The 15,213-nt window shown below is 37.1% G+C and overlaps 1 protein-coding gene across 1 annotated transcript in view; it reads right to left on the bottom strand.

The window, feature by feature from the left end:
• Positions 1–15,213, bottom strand: part of LOC126416461 (cilia- and flagella-associated protein 52) — a 125,504-nt gene that overhangs the window by 74,402 nt on the left and 35,889 nt on the right. Inside the window, exon 6 of the mRNA XM_050084196.1 lies at positions 1,362–1,516. Within this exon, the coding sequence (XP_049940153.1) occupies positions 1,362–1,516 (155 nt within the window). The remainder of the gene's footprint in view (positions 1–1,361; positions 1,517–15,213) is intronic.

Here is a 15,213-nt window from a genome sequence, read left to right as displayed (position 1 = left end):
TCTCAAATTATGAATATTTGTTTGTGAAAATTATTTCCAGATAAACTGACTATAACTGTGAATAATCAAATCTGACCAAATAAGGTCTGAACAAGAAATTAACTATTCTGTGCAACTTTCTCATATGATTTTTCCACATATCATGATCAAATAAAAGAAAAAAATTATTTATGTCAGGAGTAGTACAAGACCAAGTAGGGTGGCTCAACCTCACTCTGTTACAATTAGATCTGCCATTTATGTTGTGTTAATAAATAAATGTTCTTCCAAAGTTGAATATCAGCTCAACAGCCTCTTTTCTACTAAACACACTATTTCCCCAATGATAGTTAGTAAATCTTTGTTCATTTGTTGCCTCACAACTCCAAACACTTGTGTTCTTGCAGTTCATATCCCTTCTTTTAGCAGGCAATATGCACCCAAATGCCCAGGTTGCTTACAGTGATTATTTTATGTTCTCATATTGCACTGAATCCCTCATGACATTTGATCACACTGGGAGATAGCACAGAATGTTGACTGCACAACAGTTTAACATTCCTTCTGTGTCCCCCTATGACCAGAGTTGAAGAATACATTAACTTTTTAAACTATCAACTTTTTAAAATATCAACTTTTTGCCTGAAAGAGGACCTAATCATCATTTCAGTGTATCAACAACTTAAAACAAAGTTTTATAAAATCTTGAATTTAATACCCTCTTTGCAGTGGAATGTTCAATGAACTGGATCTTTCTGAGAGATTAAAAAATCATGATATGTTTAATTTGGCCAAAGGAAATAAAATACCATTTACAAGCAATGGAAAGAGTCGAGACAGGCACTCACAATATAGTTAAGGTGCTGAATGGTAGATGAGTGTGTAAAATAATATGACATGTAAGTCATCGCTAATTTGTTAATTCTGAGTATCTCTGCCTTTTGCTACTGTGCTGTTGACTGCATTAGTGTTTTCACTAACTCAATAAATATATTGTCAAAGCATTTCTTGTAGAATACCTTAAGATCTTACACAAATTTACTTGTCCATAAATTCTGAATGAAATCAAATACAAGTATGTAACAGTTCACAATCAGAAAATTCTGGATGAAGTGTGTTAGTGTTTTTCCATGTTCCAGAAAGAAGGACCTATTATTTTTTATGTAAAATGATCATTCCATCATATAAACAACTACTGATGATACAGAATATAAACAAGATGTTACATGAAAACATGCTATTATGCAAATTACCATGAACTACAAAAATAAAAAAATATTAAGACAATTATCTGTTGTATTATCATTCATTAAGAGAAAATTGAATTAATGACATTAAATCACTTTTTAAAGAGTCTACAAATCTTACCACCAAATACTTACTACAACAAGCTGAGGCTCTGAGGGTTGGCGAAGAGGAGTGTGTTTATGATGAATTGCTCGGTTGTGCTCTTTCACTAATTCCACTTTTCCATCACCCGCAGCTACAATAATATTGGTGACAGTATGCTCATCCAGCAGTGCCAGTGCAGTAACACCTTTGAAAATGTTTGAGTCTGTCTTAAAAATACTCATGAAATAATTTCCAAAGTCTACATAATAGATGTTTTTTAAATTTTAACTGATCTAATAGTTTTTAATTTTTTGGCATATTCATATACTGTTTCTGTTTCTTTTAGATACACTACGTCTTTCTGCAAGTACCAGGAAGAATTATTCATATCTGTACTGAAAATTGCACTAAATTACAAAATAATTTGGATAAATATGGAAGCTAAAGAGCAACTTTCTTTCTTTTTTTTACATGGCTAACATTAATTCCCCAATAGTTTCTATAAATCCACAAGTTAGGTTTGGGCATGAGTCTGCCAAAACAAAAAGTTTCAAAACAGGAGCTGAGTCGTCACTATTCAAAACAAGAAGCAGCTTCCCTATATCATAAAGAAAACTGACAAAACAAAACTGTTTGCACAGGTGGTAGTGAGAGTACAGTCCCCACGAATGACTCAAGTCATTACAAAGATATAGGATAATCTATTTATCTCTCTCTCTCTCTTTTACACAGGGGCAATTCTAGAAGTAGGTCAAGGGAGGGGGGGGGGGGGGGGGGGCTAATGGAGGAAGGGGGTTTTGGGGAATGGAATACGGCTTAAAGAAGTAGAGTTGTGGTCCTCCACTGACAAACTGGTAAAATTTGGTGTTGCTTAAAGTAGTTTTTGGTAACTGTTTTGGAGTTCCGGGTAAAATCATGTAATAATAAATAGTAAGATGCTTATTTTAAGATAAATGATATTTATTGGTTTAGGTAGTAAGCTATTTGCCACTCTTATTCTTTTGTTAAAATGTTTTTGGAATACATTGCAATCTATATTGCTACATAATTAAAAAAAAAAAAAAAAAAAAAAAACAACATTGATTCTGTTGGAGTAAGATATTCGCTGATTTCTGAAGTCATTTTATCCAGTGTAATATGATACTCCATGTGTGGTGGGGGGGGGGGGGGATGTAGCCCCCATAGCCCCCCTCCCTTGCCCACACACCTGCTTTCACATCCATTTAATTCTGTAATATTGCTGGATTAGTAATTAGTACCCCCCTGAGATAAGATAATGCAGAAAATGGCTTAGTCTTATCTCAATGGCTCTTTTCCTAATGAAAATTATGCTTTGTGGTGGTGTGAATTCTGCTGTGACACTTACCATCAGGTTAACCATTCTAAAGAATAAACTGTTTTCCTGTTTAATGGAGTATGTGGTATGATGGACACCTTGACTAGTTAGAATAATGTGATACACAATGTTCAAATCCAGAAAAAAATTTATTTAATCCTATTGGGCCATTTCAGACACGTGAAACAGCTCTACGTAGCTCAGCATCCAGTTTGAAGATGTGATGAGAAATATATTTGACTACATGTTAATGCCAGTAAGTTTCTAAAAGCCTGCACTTACATCTGAATGCTTTTGAGTATTTTTCATAATAGATTATAGATATTTCATCTCTATTGTGTTATTGCAGCTATGTTTAACTCCACAACATGAAAATTAGGAAGTTTCTTATAGCTTCTAGTTTTATTCGAAGTTGCATGTATATCTCAAGATGTTGATCTAAGTAGTATGTGATCAAATCTATGTTGATGTGTGTTACCATAACACCAGGAACTAATTAACTGCTCTTTGTTTTATTTTAATATGTTTACTTTTGCTATCTATAAAGTTATGGTTCCAGATATTTTAGCAGCTTTGGATGTACATATATGGATCAGAGCCAAGAGAATAATTGGATTTTCAGTTTTACAAAATAATAGTCATGCCCACTGTTCAATTATTATAGGTATGTACAGTCTATACACACACATTTTATTTCTATTACTCCATGCATTAGAACACATCTTGAATTTACTATCTGTCTGCCTACACAAATTTTAATTCTATTATGCTGTATGCCTGCTTCCAATTTCTTGTATTTAAAATGTTTTCATTGACAGGATAGAAAGGATTTTCTATAAACAACAGTTTTATGTTTGTTTAAATTTCTCTTTCAAACTGAAATGTGAAATAAAAATGGCAAACAATTGTATAGTTTTAATGACATATAGATACTACTTCTTTCAAGTCTGACTGTGTTGTGGAACACATACTTTATACAGGTTCTGGTAGTATGATTGTGTGTGATCTACGATCAAAAAGTAAGAGAATTTTTTTTTTTTAAATTTTGCAGGGTTTATACATCTGATTTTCAGTTTCTTTATCTTGTTGGTGCACATGTTCCTGGTGTATGTTTGCATTTTCAACTCTTTTGAATATTTAGTTTATTGTTGCAGTCAAAAAGGTTATTCATAGTTTGACTGTTCAGTGAATTTACTTTCAAAAAATATGGATCAAAGAATTTCAATTAAATTTTGTTGAAAAACTAAATAAAATGCAGCAATTCATTCAAATGTTAACGGTGACTTTTAGCAAAACTACTATGAGCAAGGCAAGAATCAAAGAGTGGTATAATCTTTTCAAAGAGGGTCATCTTCAATGTCTTATTGAAGATGACGACTGCCCTGGACACCCTAGCACATCACTTACTGATGATAATCGGGAAGAAGCACAGAAAAAGGTTCCATAAAACTACCAGATCACCATCAGAGAGATTGCTGATGACATTGGCATATCCTTTGACTCATGCCAAGCAATTTCTGTGCATGTTTTGGTCATGAAATGTCTAGCAACAAAGTTTGTTCTGAAGCTATTGAATTTCATCCAAAAATGATGTCTCATAGACATCACTCAGAAACTGCTGAATGAAGTCAACAACAATCCAGAACTTCTAAAACTGGGCATAACAGGTGATGAAACATGGGTTTATGGGTATGATGTTGAAACCAAGACCCAGTTCTCCTACTGCAATAGCCTGAAAAGCCAAGACTGAAAAAAAAATTTGACAAATTCAATTACATATTAAGGTTCTTCCCACTGTTTTCTTCAACTACAATGATATGTTGAAAATTTTAAGTTTTTTGAATAGTGGCCCATGGCTGTCTGTTGTTCTTGCAGTAGTCATTATTCTGTTGATTACTTTTTGCAGTTTGAAGATTTTTATTCCATCACTCGATTGACCCCATATTTCTATTCCATATGGGACCAGTTTAAGACCAAGTGACAAAAGTTGTAGCTTGGGGCACCAAACTGAGAAGGACACCAGGGGCACCCAAGTGCAAGGTTTTTTTACAGTATGTACCACAAATAGTAGCAAAATTAGTAATGAGTGAAAGTGTACGAAGGAAGAAGTGTGGGGGGACAGGGGAAGAAATTGAAAAGTCATTTGTGTGGAAAAGTGTCCTCAAATGCAGAGAGCAAATACAGCTGACCTTAGTTTGCTTGTTATGGAACAAAGTGGTCTTTCCACAGTAAACAATTATTTATGGTGAGCTGTAATAACTTTGTATTTTGGACTACATTCATTTCCATATTCTTCTTGTGTTGTTCCAGAATGGTATTGTTTTAGTTTACTCTTTCCAGAGACTTACAGTTATGGCAATTGCTGTGGCAATAACACTGACAGGCAAGACTTTTCAATGTAAATGGAGTGAGGTGTGGAACTTCTTTGTGGGAAGTGGGCTATCTTGCTCTCTTAACCTTATTGTTGATGGTTCATGCCATATGAAAACAGTGAATAAAAATAGGTATAGTAGGCTAATTTACTGATACATTTATCACCAAAATTTGCAATAACTCTAATAGCATAAGTAGCTGAACCTAACCATTTCAGCAGATCATCGATGTGTTTCTTTGAATTCAATTTCTCATCAGTGCATACACCCAGAAATTTTGAGTATTCTGCCTTAGCAATAGATTTCCATTCATAGTCTATATTTATCACTGGTGTAATGCCATTTACTGTATATAATTGTATAAACTGTGTTTTCTCAAAATTCTGCAGAGAACCACTTAATAATTTTCTGAAAGACATTATTTGTAATTTCCTCAGCTGATTCTTGCTTCTTCGGTGTGATTACTATACTTGTATCATCAGAAAAAAGAACTAGCTTTGCATCTTCATGAATATAGAGTAGCAAGTCATTAATATATATTAAGAACAATAAGGGACCCAAGACTGAACCCCGTGGGACACCATTCTTGATACCTCCCCACTTAGAGGATTCTGCTGGTTTTTGCAAACTATCTGTGCTGTTAATTTCAACCTTATGCATTCTTTCAGGTAAGTGTGAATTAAACCATTTGTGCAATGTCCCACTCATACCACAATACTTAAGCTTATCTAGAAGAATTTCATGATTCACACAATCAAAAGCCTTTGAGAGATCATAGAATATCCCAATGGATGATGTTTGGTTATTCAGTGCATTTAATATTTGATCAGTGAAAGCATATATAGCATTTTCTGCTGAAAAGTCTTTCTGAAAACCAAACTGACATTTTGTTAGTACTTCATTTTTATAAATATGTGATGCTACTCCTGAATACCGTACTTTTTCAAGAATTTGGGAAAAGTGAGATTGGGCAGTAGTTGTCAGCATCAGATCCATCCCCTTTTTTATGCAATGGTTTAACAATAGCATATTTCAGTCTATCTGGAAAAATACCCTGTTTCAGTGTGCTAATACATTTGCAGCTGAGAATCCTACTTATTTGTTGGAAACAAGCTTTTAGTACATTGTTGGTAATGCCATCAATCCCATGTGTGCTTTTACTTTTGAGTGAATTTATTATTTTCCTAATTTCGGTAGGAGAGGTGGGTTTAATTTCAATTTTATCAAACTGCATAGGTACTGCCTCTTCCATATACTGCCTTGCATTTTATAATGAATAGCTGGATCCTATTTTCTCTACAACACTTAAAAAATGATTATTAAAAATGTTTTCTACTTCTGGCTTCTTGTTGGCAAACTTTACATTGTGTTTAATAGAAATACAGCCTTCCTGTGCTCTCAGTTGCCCTGTTTCCCTTTTCACAATATTCCAAATTGTTTTAATTTTATTATCAGATGTGCTAATCTCAGACATAATGCACATACTTCCGGACTTTTTAATAACTTTTCTTAATACAGTGCAGTAGTTTTTATAATGTTTCACTTTTTTTTCAGGATCATTACTCCTCCTAGCTATAAGATACATTTCCCTTTTCTGTTTACAAGATATTTTTATCCCTTTAGTAAGCCATGGACTTTTACATGGTTTCTTACAATTACATTTCTCTGTTTTCTTAGGGAAACAGTTTTCAAATATACTCACAAAAGTATCATGAAATAGGTTAAATTTTAATTTAGCATTATGTTCCCTGTACACCTCATCCCAGTTGGTTGCAAGCTTTCCCTAAAATTTTGAATTTTTAAATTGTTAATGGAATGCACTATTTTGGAGCACTGTTTTGCATTACTGTGTGGTCCTATATCATATACCGTGACTAGCTGTGCATCATGATCAGACAGACCATTCTTAACAGGAAAAGTTTTTATTTGATTAAATTTATCTTGGTCTATGAAAATGTTATCTATCAGTGTGCTGCTTTCCTGTACCATATCAAAATCAGTAACTGATGTCAAACTGAATGAACCAAGTAATATTTCAAGGTCAAGCTTTCTATCAGACTCTTTCAGAAAATCTACATTCAAATCCCCACAAATAATAATTTCCTTTTCTTTGTCCATTATAATTATCCAGGCTGTTATGCCGTGGTCGGTTGACGAATTCTGTGTTGATTCCCAACGTTTCGTCTCCGACTGCGGGAGACATCTTCAAGGGTCTTCAGTCAGTAGTGAGCCAGTGGGTGTGTTGGACCGTCCATTGAGCTATGGACCCCCTTGAAGATGTCTCCCGCAGTCGGAGACGAAACGTTGGGAATCGACACAGAATTTGTCAACTGACCATGGCATAACAGCCCGGATAATTATAACGGACATGATATTTCCGGCCGTGAAAGTCTACATTTTAGTATTCCTTTTCTTTGTGTGACAAGTATCACAACATAGAATCCAAGTTTTTCAAAAATAGTTGAAAATTTCCCAATGGAGACCTATACACAGCTACAATTATAAAAGTGCCATTATTTAGTTTAAGCTCACATGCACATGCTTCTATATGTTGCTCTATGCAAAATTTTTTAGTTTCCAAATTTTTCACACCATGACTGATTTTTAACATATATGGGAATTCCTTCTCTCTCCATATTGTCTCTACTTACATGTACTGAAAGGTTATATCTACTTACATTACCATTTCCATACCTGTGACTATATGTGACTGTGATAGTACATTTATTCCACCCCCAGTCTCAAAATCGTCTAAACAAATAAGAAGCTCATCTACTTTGTTTTTTAATCCCCTGATATTCTGATGGAATATATTAACATTATTTTTCACTGTGTTTTTATGTGAATCTTGTGACATACTAACATTATTTGTCACTGTACTGTTATGAGAATCTTGTGATATTTTCACATCTCTAGTACCTTTTATTTATTTATTTATTTATTATCATCCCAATGATCACATTTGTGATATAGGATTTGTGAGGGTACATTTTAACAACTATATACACTCCTGGAAATTGAAATAAGAACACCGTGAATTCATAGTCCCAGGAAGGGGAAACTTTATTGACACATTCCTGGGGTCAGATACATCACATGATCACACTGACAGAACCACAGGCACATAGACACAGGCAGCAGAGCATGCACAATGTCGGCACTAGTACAGTGTATATCCACCTTTCGCAGCAATGCAGGCTGCTATTCTCCCATGGAGACTATCGTAGAGATGCTGGATGTAGTCCTGTGGAACGGCTTGCCATGCCATTTCCACCTGGCGCCTCAGTTGGACCAGCGTTCGTGCTGGACGTGCAGACCGCGTGAGACGACGCTTCATCCAGTCCCAAACATGCTCAATGGGGGACAGATCCGGAGATCTTGCTGGCCAGGGTAGTTGACTTACACCTTCTAGAGCACGTTGGGTGGCACGGGATACATGCGGACGTGCATTGTCCTGTTGGAACAGCAAGTTCCCTTGCCGGTCTAGGAATGGTAGAACGATGGGTTCAATGACGGTTTGGATGTACTGTGCACTATTCAGTGTCCCCTCGACGATCACCAGTGGCGTACGGCCAGTGTAGGAGATTGCTCCCCACACCATGATGCCGGGTATTGGCCCTGTGTGCCTCGGTCGTATGCAGTCCTGATTGTGGCGCTCACCTGCACGGCGCCAAACACGCATACGACCATCATTGGCACCAAGGCAGAAGCGACTCTCATCGCTGAAGACGACACGTCTCCATTCGTCCCTCCATTCACGCCTCACGCGACACCACTGGAGGCGGGCTGCACGATGTTGGGGCGTGAGCGGAAGACGGCCTAACGGTGTGCGGGACCGTAGCCCAGCTTCATGGAGACGGCTGCGAATGGTCCTCGCCGATACCCCAGGAGCAACAGTGTCCCTAATTTGCTGGGAAGTGGCGGTGCGGTCCCCTATGGCACTGAGTAGGATCCTACGGTCTTGGCGTGCATCCGTGCGTCGCTGCGGTCCGGTCCCAGGTCGACGGGCACGTGCGCCTTCCGCCGACCACTGGCGACAACATCGATGTACTGTGGAGACCTCACGCCCCACGTGTTGAGCAATTCGGCGGTACGTCCACCCGGCCTCCCGCATGCCCACTATACGCCCTCGCTCAAAGTCCGTCAACTGCACATACGGTTCACGTCCACGCTGTCGCGGCATGCTACCAGTGTTAAAGACTGTGATGTAGCTCCGTATGCCATGGCAAACTGGCTGACACTGACGGCGGCAGTGCACAAATGCTGCGCAGCTAGCGCCATTCGACGGCCAACACCGCAGTTCCTGGTGTGTCCGCTGTGCCGTGCGTGTGATCATTGCTTGTACAGCCCTCTCGCAGTGTCCGGAGCAAGTATGGTGGGTCTCACACACCGGTGTCAATGTGTTCTTTTTTCCATTTCCAGGAGTGTAATGTCTTTACAAAATTTGTATCTGTGCTGAATTCATATTAATCTATCTTATGTTTAATACAATATACAACTAATAAGTGTTTTTATAACATAATTTCTTATGCACTGATGTAATTTCATTTGTCACATTAACTTAAACATATATTGTTATACAGTTGCGCAGAGATATTCACTTGTGCTGTAATAACATTTGTCAAGCATGTGGTTCTTTATAACAGTTTTAAATTTACCCTCATATTCCAGCTCTTTGATATGTTTTGGTAGTGCATTAAAAAGTTTGATGCCTTGATTACATACATGTTTCTGGCTTCGGGTCCTTGTTACAACTTCTATGTGGAGATCTTTACATTGCCGTGTATCGTAATTATGGAAGTCTGTATTGGTTTTCATTTTGTCCTGATTTCTTTTGATCACCAACAGACATTTCAGAATGTATAATGATGGAATTGTTAAAATTTTAAATGCTTTAAAAAGGGGGCTACCAGTGTTTGAGGTGGGCTGTGGGTCATTATCCAAATAGCACATTTTTGTAATTTGAAAATCTCATTTAGACGACAATTTGTTTTTCCCCAGAATACTATCCCATAGGATGCAATGGACTGAAAACAGCCAAAATATACTAATCTGGTACAGTCATTACTACAAACTCTTGAAATTATTCTAAGCACAAAACATGCTGAATTTAGTTTTAGTGCCAAGCTCACCACATGGTCCTTCCAGTTAATCTTCTCATCAATGTGCATACCCAGAAATTTTGCACACTGTACACTTTCAAGTTGTTTGCCCTCCATGGTGGGATTTAAGTCATCTGTTCACTTATTGTTCCATATTGCACATAATTAGTTTTTTTTGCATTCAGTGTTAGCTTGTTAGCACTAAACCATTTTTGTATATCTTGTAGGACATGGTCCACAGTACTGTGCAATGACTGTTTCATATCACTAACTATTAAACTAGTATCATCAGCAAATAACATGATTCTAGCTTTTCTCTCTGACACCTGAATATCATTAATGTAAATGAGGAACAGCAAGGGGCCTAATACACTTCCTTGGGGTACTCCTACTGTGGCCTCCCTTGGATCTGATCTTAGTTTAATTTTTTGATTAATATTTAGTACTATAATTTCAACCACCTGCATCCTCTTTTCTAGATAAGACTCAAACCACTTTTTTACTGGTCCTCTGATACCTATAGCTTCAAGCTTTTTCAAAAGTATGCTGTGGTCAACAGTGTCAAAGGCTTTTGACAAATCTAGATTTATCCCAACTACAATTTTTCTCTCTTCCAAGTTATTTCAGAACACATCACCTCACAGTAGATTCTAGATTGCAGCACACTTTTGTCTGGAATTTTATGACAGCAGATGCATCTGTGGCAATTATAGGGCTGTATTTTCTTTGCCAGCACAAACCTTCATTAGGTATAGCAAAATGAATGATTAGTTGTTCTATTACCGGAAATTCAGTGCAGAGGCACATAGGCAATTTAGGTGCAACAGCAGTGGGAGATAAAAGAAAATGGTTGACAAAAATTATTGTCAGTACAGAAGAAGAGATCACTGGGACTCACACCAAATTACAAAAGGTGATTTAGCAGGGAGCATTGCTATGTTATGAAAATTCAGAAATGATATATGGGGTCTGTAGCATTGCTCACGTTGTACACATGGTGCAAACATGAGTCTACTAGTGACCAGCATTCACATTTTAGAAATTACTGTTTCCAGAATGTAGTCAGAGCTTCTCTCTATTCATATAGTTTTCTAATGCTGAAGCTAGAGTTCAGGGTGAAGGAAAACCTTTTTCCTCTGTTTTGTTCTCATGAGCTAAAGCTTTTGCTTCACATTTTATTTGTAAATTGCAATGCTTAAGCTGGCCAAAAGGAGTATAATGGTACTGAACTTAGTCCTTAGTCTGAGCAATAAATTTCTACGAATGACCATTTGCCACATAGCATTGTGTAGTAATGGATCATATACTGTGGGAAAACCATAACAGAAGAGAATTGAAGCATTTGAAATGTGGTACTACTAAAGAACATAGAAAATTTGGTGGACTGATAAGACAAAGAATGGAAAGGTTCTCTGCAGAATCAATAGAGAAAGGAACATACCAAACACACTGACAACAAGAAGGGATAGGATGATAGGACATATGTTATGACATCAGGGAATAACTTCCATGGTACTAGAGAGAATAGTAAAGGATAAAAATTGTAGAGGAAGGCACAGGCTGGAATCCACAAATAATTGAGGATTTAGGGTGCAAGTGCTACTCTGAGATGGAGAGGTTGGCACAGGAGAGGAATTCATGGCAGGCTCCATTAAACCAGTCACTGAGTGGCTACGAAGATAGTCTAAAAGTTTGATGTATCAAGTCAGCATATGATTTAAATCCTCTACCTGAAACCCATATAACTAGAAGAATAATTGTTGTCTGCATGTAATGGTTTCTGTGATCTGAGTTGATGACTCTTTGCACTGCTTGTAGTGTGCCTCTAGCTTAAGACTAATTTCTATAAACATCAGTGTCTAATTGTTGCACATTGTTGGGATGTATTCACTTGAAACTGATGACCAATGATTTCACTTTGTTACTGTATGTGGTTACATTAACAGTTCACAAACTGTATCTCATATTAACCACATTTTTTTCTTTCCGATTATTTCATATTAAGGGAATCAATTATTCCACAGAGACTGTGGGTTCTATATTTTATTTTCTGCTATTGGGCAGTTTGAACCACAAAGTCATTTTCAAGCTATCATGTACATATGACTTGACATAATACACTGTCATACAAGAGAGTCAAAACAACCCACATTTGCCAATATCAGAAGATAAAATATAGTACAGAAAAACAGCCTCTGTGGAACAATAACTTTGATGCAACAAGTGATATCAATCAGTGGACATAGACAGCAGTGATACATTTCAGTGTCCTATTGTTCAGGTGATCACTCTTGATATGTTTTGGCAGTAACTGACCGTGTTTATAATTTGTACTTTAGTGTAAATATATTAAGTTATCTTGAAAGTGTGGAGTTTATTCTTTCTTGTTCTATTCACTTAAGGTAGTTAGCTAAAGTAGTGATGCAATGAATAACTAGAATAGTGATTAACAATACCAACATCACTAAAATCAAGTCAGAGGTACAGTAGCAACATCAAAATGCAGCTACACAGGATACCATAGCAAAGGGAAACTCTGCATAGGAACCTACAATCTCTACAGTTCAAGGAAGGAACTTCAAAAGTGTTAAACTTCCCACCTTCTGGACTAAATAACTGTAGCTATTCAGGCAGGCACAGAACATGTTTTTGCAACATGGAATCCTGGTTTCAACTGATATGTTTCATTGTGTAATGGTACATTTAAATGAGGCACAAATTATGTAAGCAGAGGACTTAAGTTCACAGAGCTATGATATTCTAATAGTGGTTTTAATCAAAGTGTATTCCTTAGGCCCAGAGAGCAGATTGCACAAACTGTTACAGGAGATGTCACATAAACTGTTACAGGAGATCCCAATTGCTCATATGTCACCCAACAAATGTTGGCAAAACTAGAGTCACTAAATGACAATGATTTGTTGCCTGACACTTCCCCTCAGGGAGCTACCACCAACAATCAGCACTGTCTTAGCAGCATACAACAATTTACCCCTGGCAGTCTTGGGCAACAAAGTCGAGATGATGGCTGAATATTCAGAGCATAAAGTTTATAACACTGTCAAACACACCAGCATGGCTAAAGGCCCCAAACTGAGCATTACCAGTCAAGGTAGGAAATGCAGCCCCAGCTCAGTAAAGTGCCAGCCAAGCCCCTAAGAAAAGTAGAACGCCTGATTGAGTCTGTGAGGGAATTACAAGCCACGAGGGTGGCTCTGAAACATAAGCAAATAGCCACTCCAAAAACAAAACTTAACACAGATAAACAAAAACCATCAGTTAAAGTTCATTGTGTTGGCACCATCAGCACTTTAGCAGAAATGCACACCAATGCGCCAGACCACACAATTTCCCAAACTAGTTTGATGACCCCAGAATGGTGTAGGTAGCAGTAAAAAAAACAAAAAACGCCCCTACTACTACTTTTTAATGTAGGACATATCCGGGTGTGTCACATGATTACAAACCTCTGATGTGTAACCGGTGGCAGATACAGAAAAACCTCAAGGAAAGGACACTAAAGATATCTTGAGCTATTTTTACTTTTACTGTGATGAAAAATAAGTCACATGCAAAGTTTAATTCTCGAATAGACACTTTATTCACACTGAAAAATGAACCACTAGTATGCTTAGCACTAAAACACATATGGTCACACTCCGTGTATTTCTAATATCACAAAGCACAACACTGACTGAAGTCAGTGGTAATAGCCAATAACTGCAGCTCACTTTTTATCACTTCCACGTTATCGCAATGATTGTAAATTGCAAACTGACTACCTGACAGCAACTCTGCATCCCTTATATATGTGGCTCAGTTGTTTCAAGAACATTCACTGCCAGAATGTTTGCTTCCAGACTTTTAAGGAGTGTGAACAAATACCTACTGTGAAAGCAACAAGCCAATATGTACCTTACAATGTATAATATAAGGGTGAGTTCCCAATGATGATGCCATTTGGCAATTTACGTGTGTGGAAATTTTATTGTCAATTCTGTTCCTTTCTCATGCTTTCAATAGAGAGCCTATATATACAATACATTTTGAGGAATCTTCTTGAAAATAACTATTACTGGAGATATAAGCATCAACAGTTTCCCATACCTAATTTGTATTATGAGTTTGGTATGAGAAACTATTGTTACACTATTAGTAAAACTGTTGTTACAAGTCTTGTTATATTTTTATTGAGAAATTACTATGAATTACTATTATTAATACTTCAAAATCAACTGATCACTCTCAGTCTTGAGTAATCTTCACACTTGCACATTCTACAACTAGGAATTTTTACTTATTCATTCTTCAGTCTTAATATTTCTGCTTCTGAATGTAAACTAGCTTCCTATTTGGCGAATAGTCCATATTTATAAGGCTATGTATCAAAGGTTCTCTGTACAAGAGATCTGTAGAATATTTGTGACTTTTATAGAACAAATGCCAGACAGAATAATGTATTGAGATCACTAGAATGGCCGCGACTTTTCTCTAGGTATGTGTTAGCTATCTATGTGCAAGACAGAAACATATAAAATATACGCATGAAGAAAAGTTTTGCACCACCTTGGTTCCAAGAGCTCCAGAACCTGTTCAGAAAACTGGAATAGAGATCAACATAAACATCATTTCCGCTCTTTCTATTGCTTATGAAGACCACACATTGCATGTTGTACCATCATACAGTGAGACCTTCAGAGGTGGTTGTCCAGATTGCTGTACATATTGGTATCTCTAATACCCAGTAACACATCCTCTTGCATTGATGCATGCCTGTATTCATCATGGCATACTATCCACAAGTTCATCAAGGCACTGTTGGTCCAGATTGTCCCACTCCTCAATGGTGATTCAGCGTAGATCCCTCAGATTGGTTTATGGGTCACATCATCCATAAATAGCTCTTTTCAATCTATCCCTGGTATATTCAGTAGGTTTAATGTCTGGAGAACATGCTGACCACTCTCGTTGAGTGATGCTGTTATTCTGAAGGAAGTCATTCACGAGATTTGCATGATGGGAGGTGTGAATTGACACCCATGAAGGCAAATGCCTCGCCAATATACTGCTGATATGATTGCACTGTCAGTCG

This window comes from Schistocerca serialis, chromosome 8 (genome assembly GCF_023864345.2).
Source record: "Schistocerca serialis cubense isolate TAMUIC-IGC-003099 chromosome 8, iqSchSeri2.2, whole genome shotgun sequence".
In the NCBI taxonomy this organism is placed as follows: Eukaryota; Metazoa; Arthropoda; class Insecta; order Orthoptera; family Acrididae; genus Schistocerca; species Schistocerca serialis.
The sequence above is the reverse complement of the archived record's forward strand: the minus strand, read 5'-3'. Positions and strand labels throughout refer to the sequence as shown.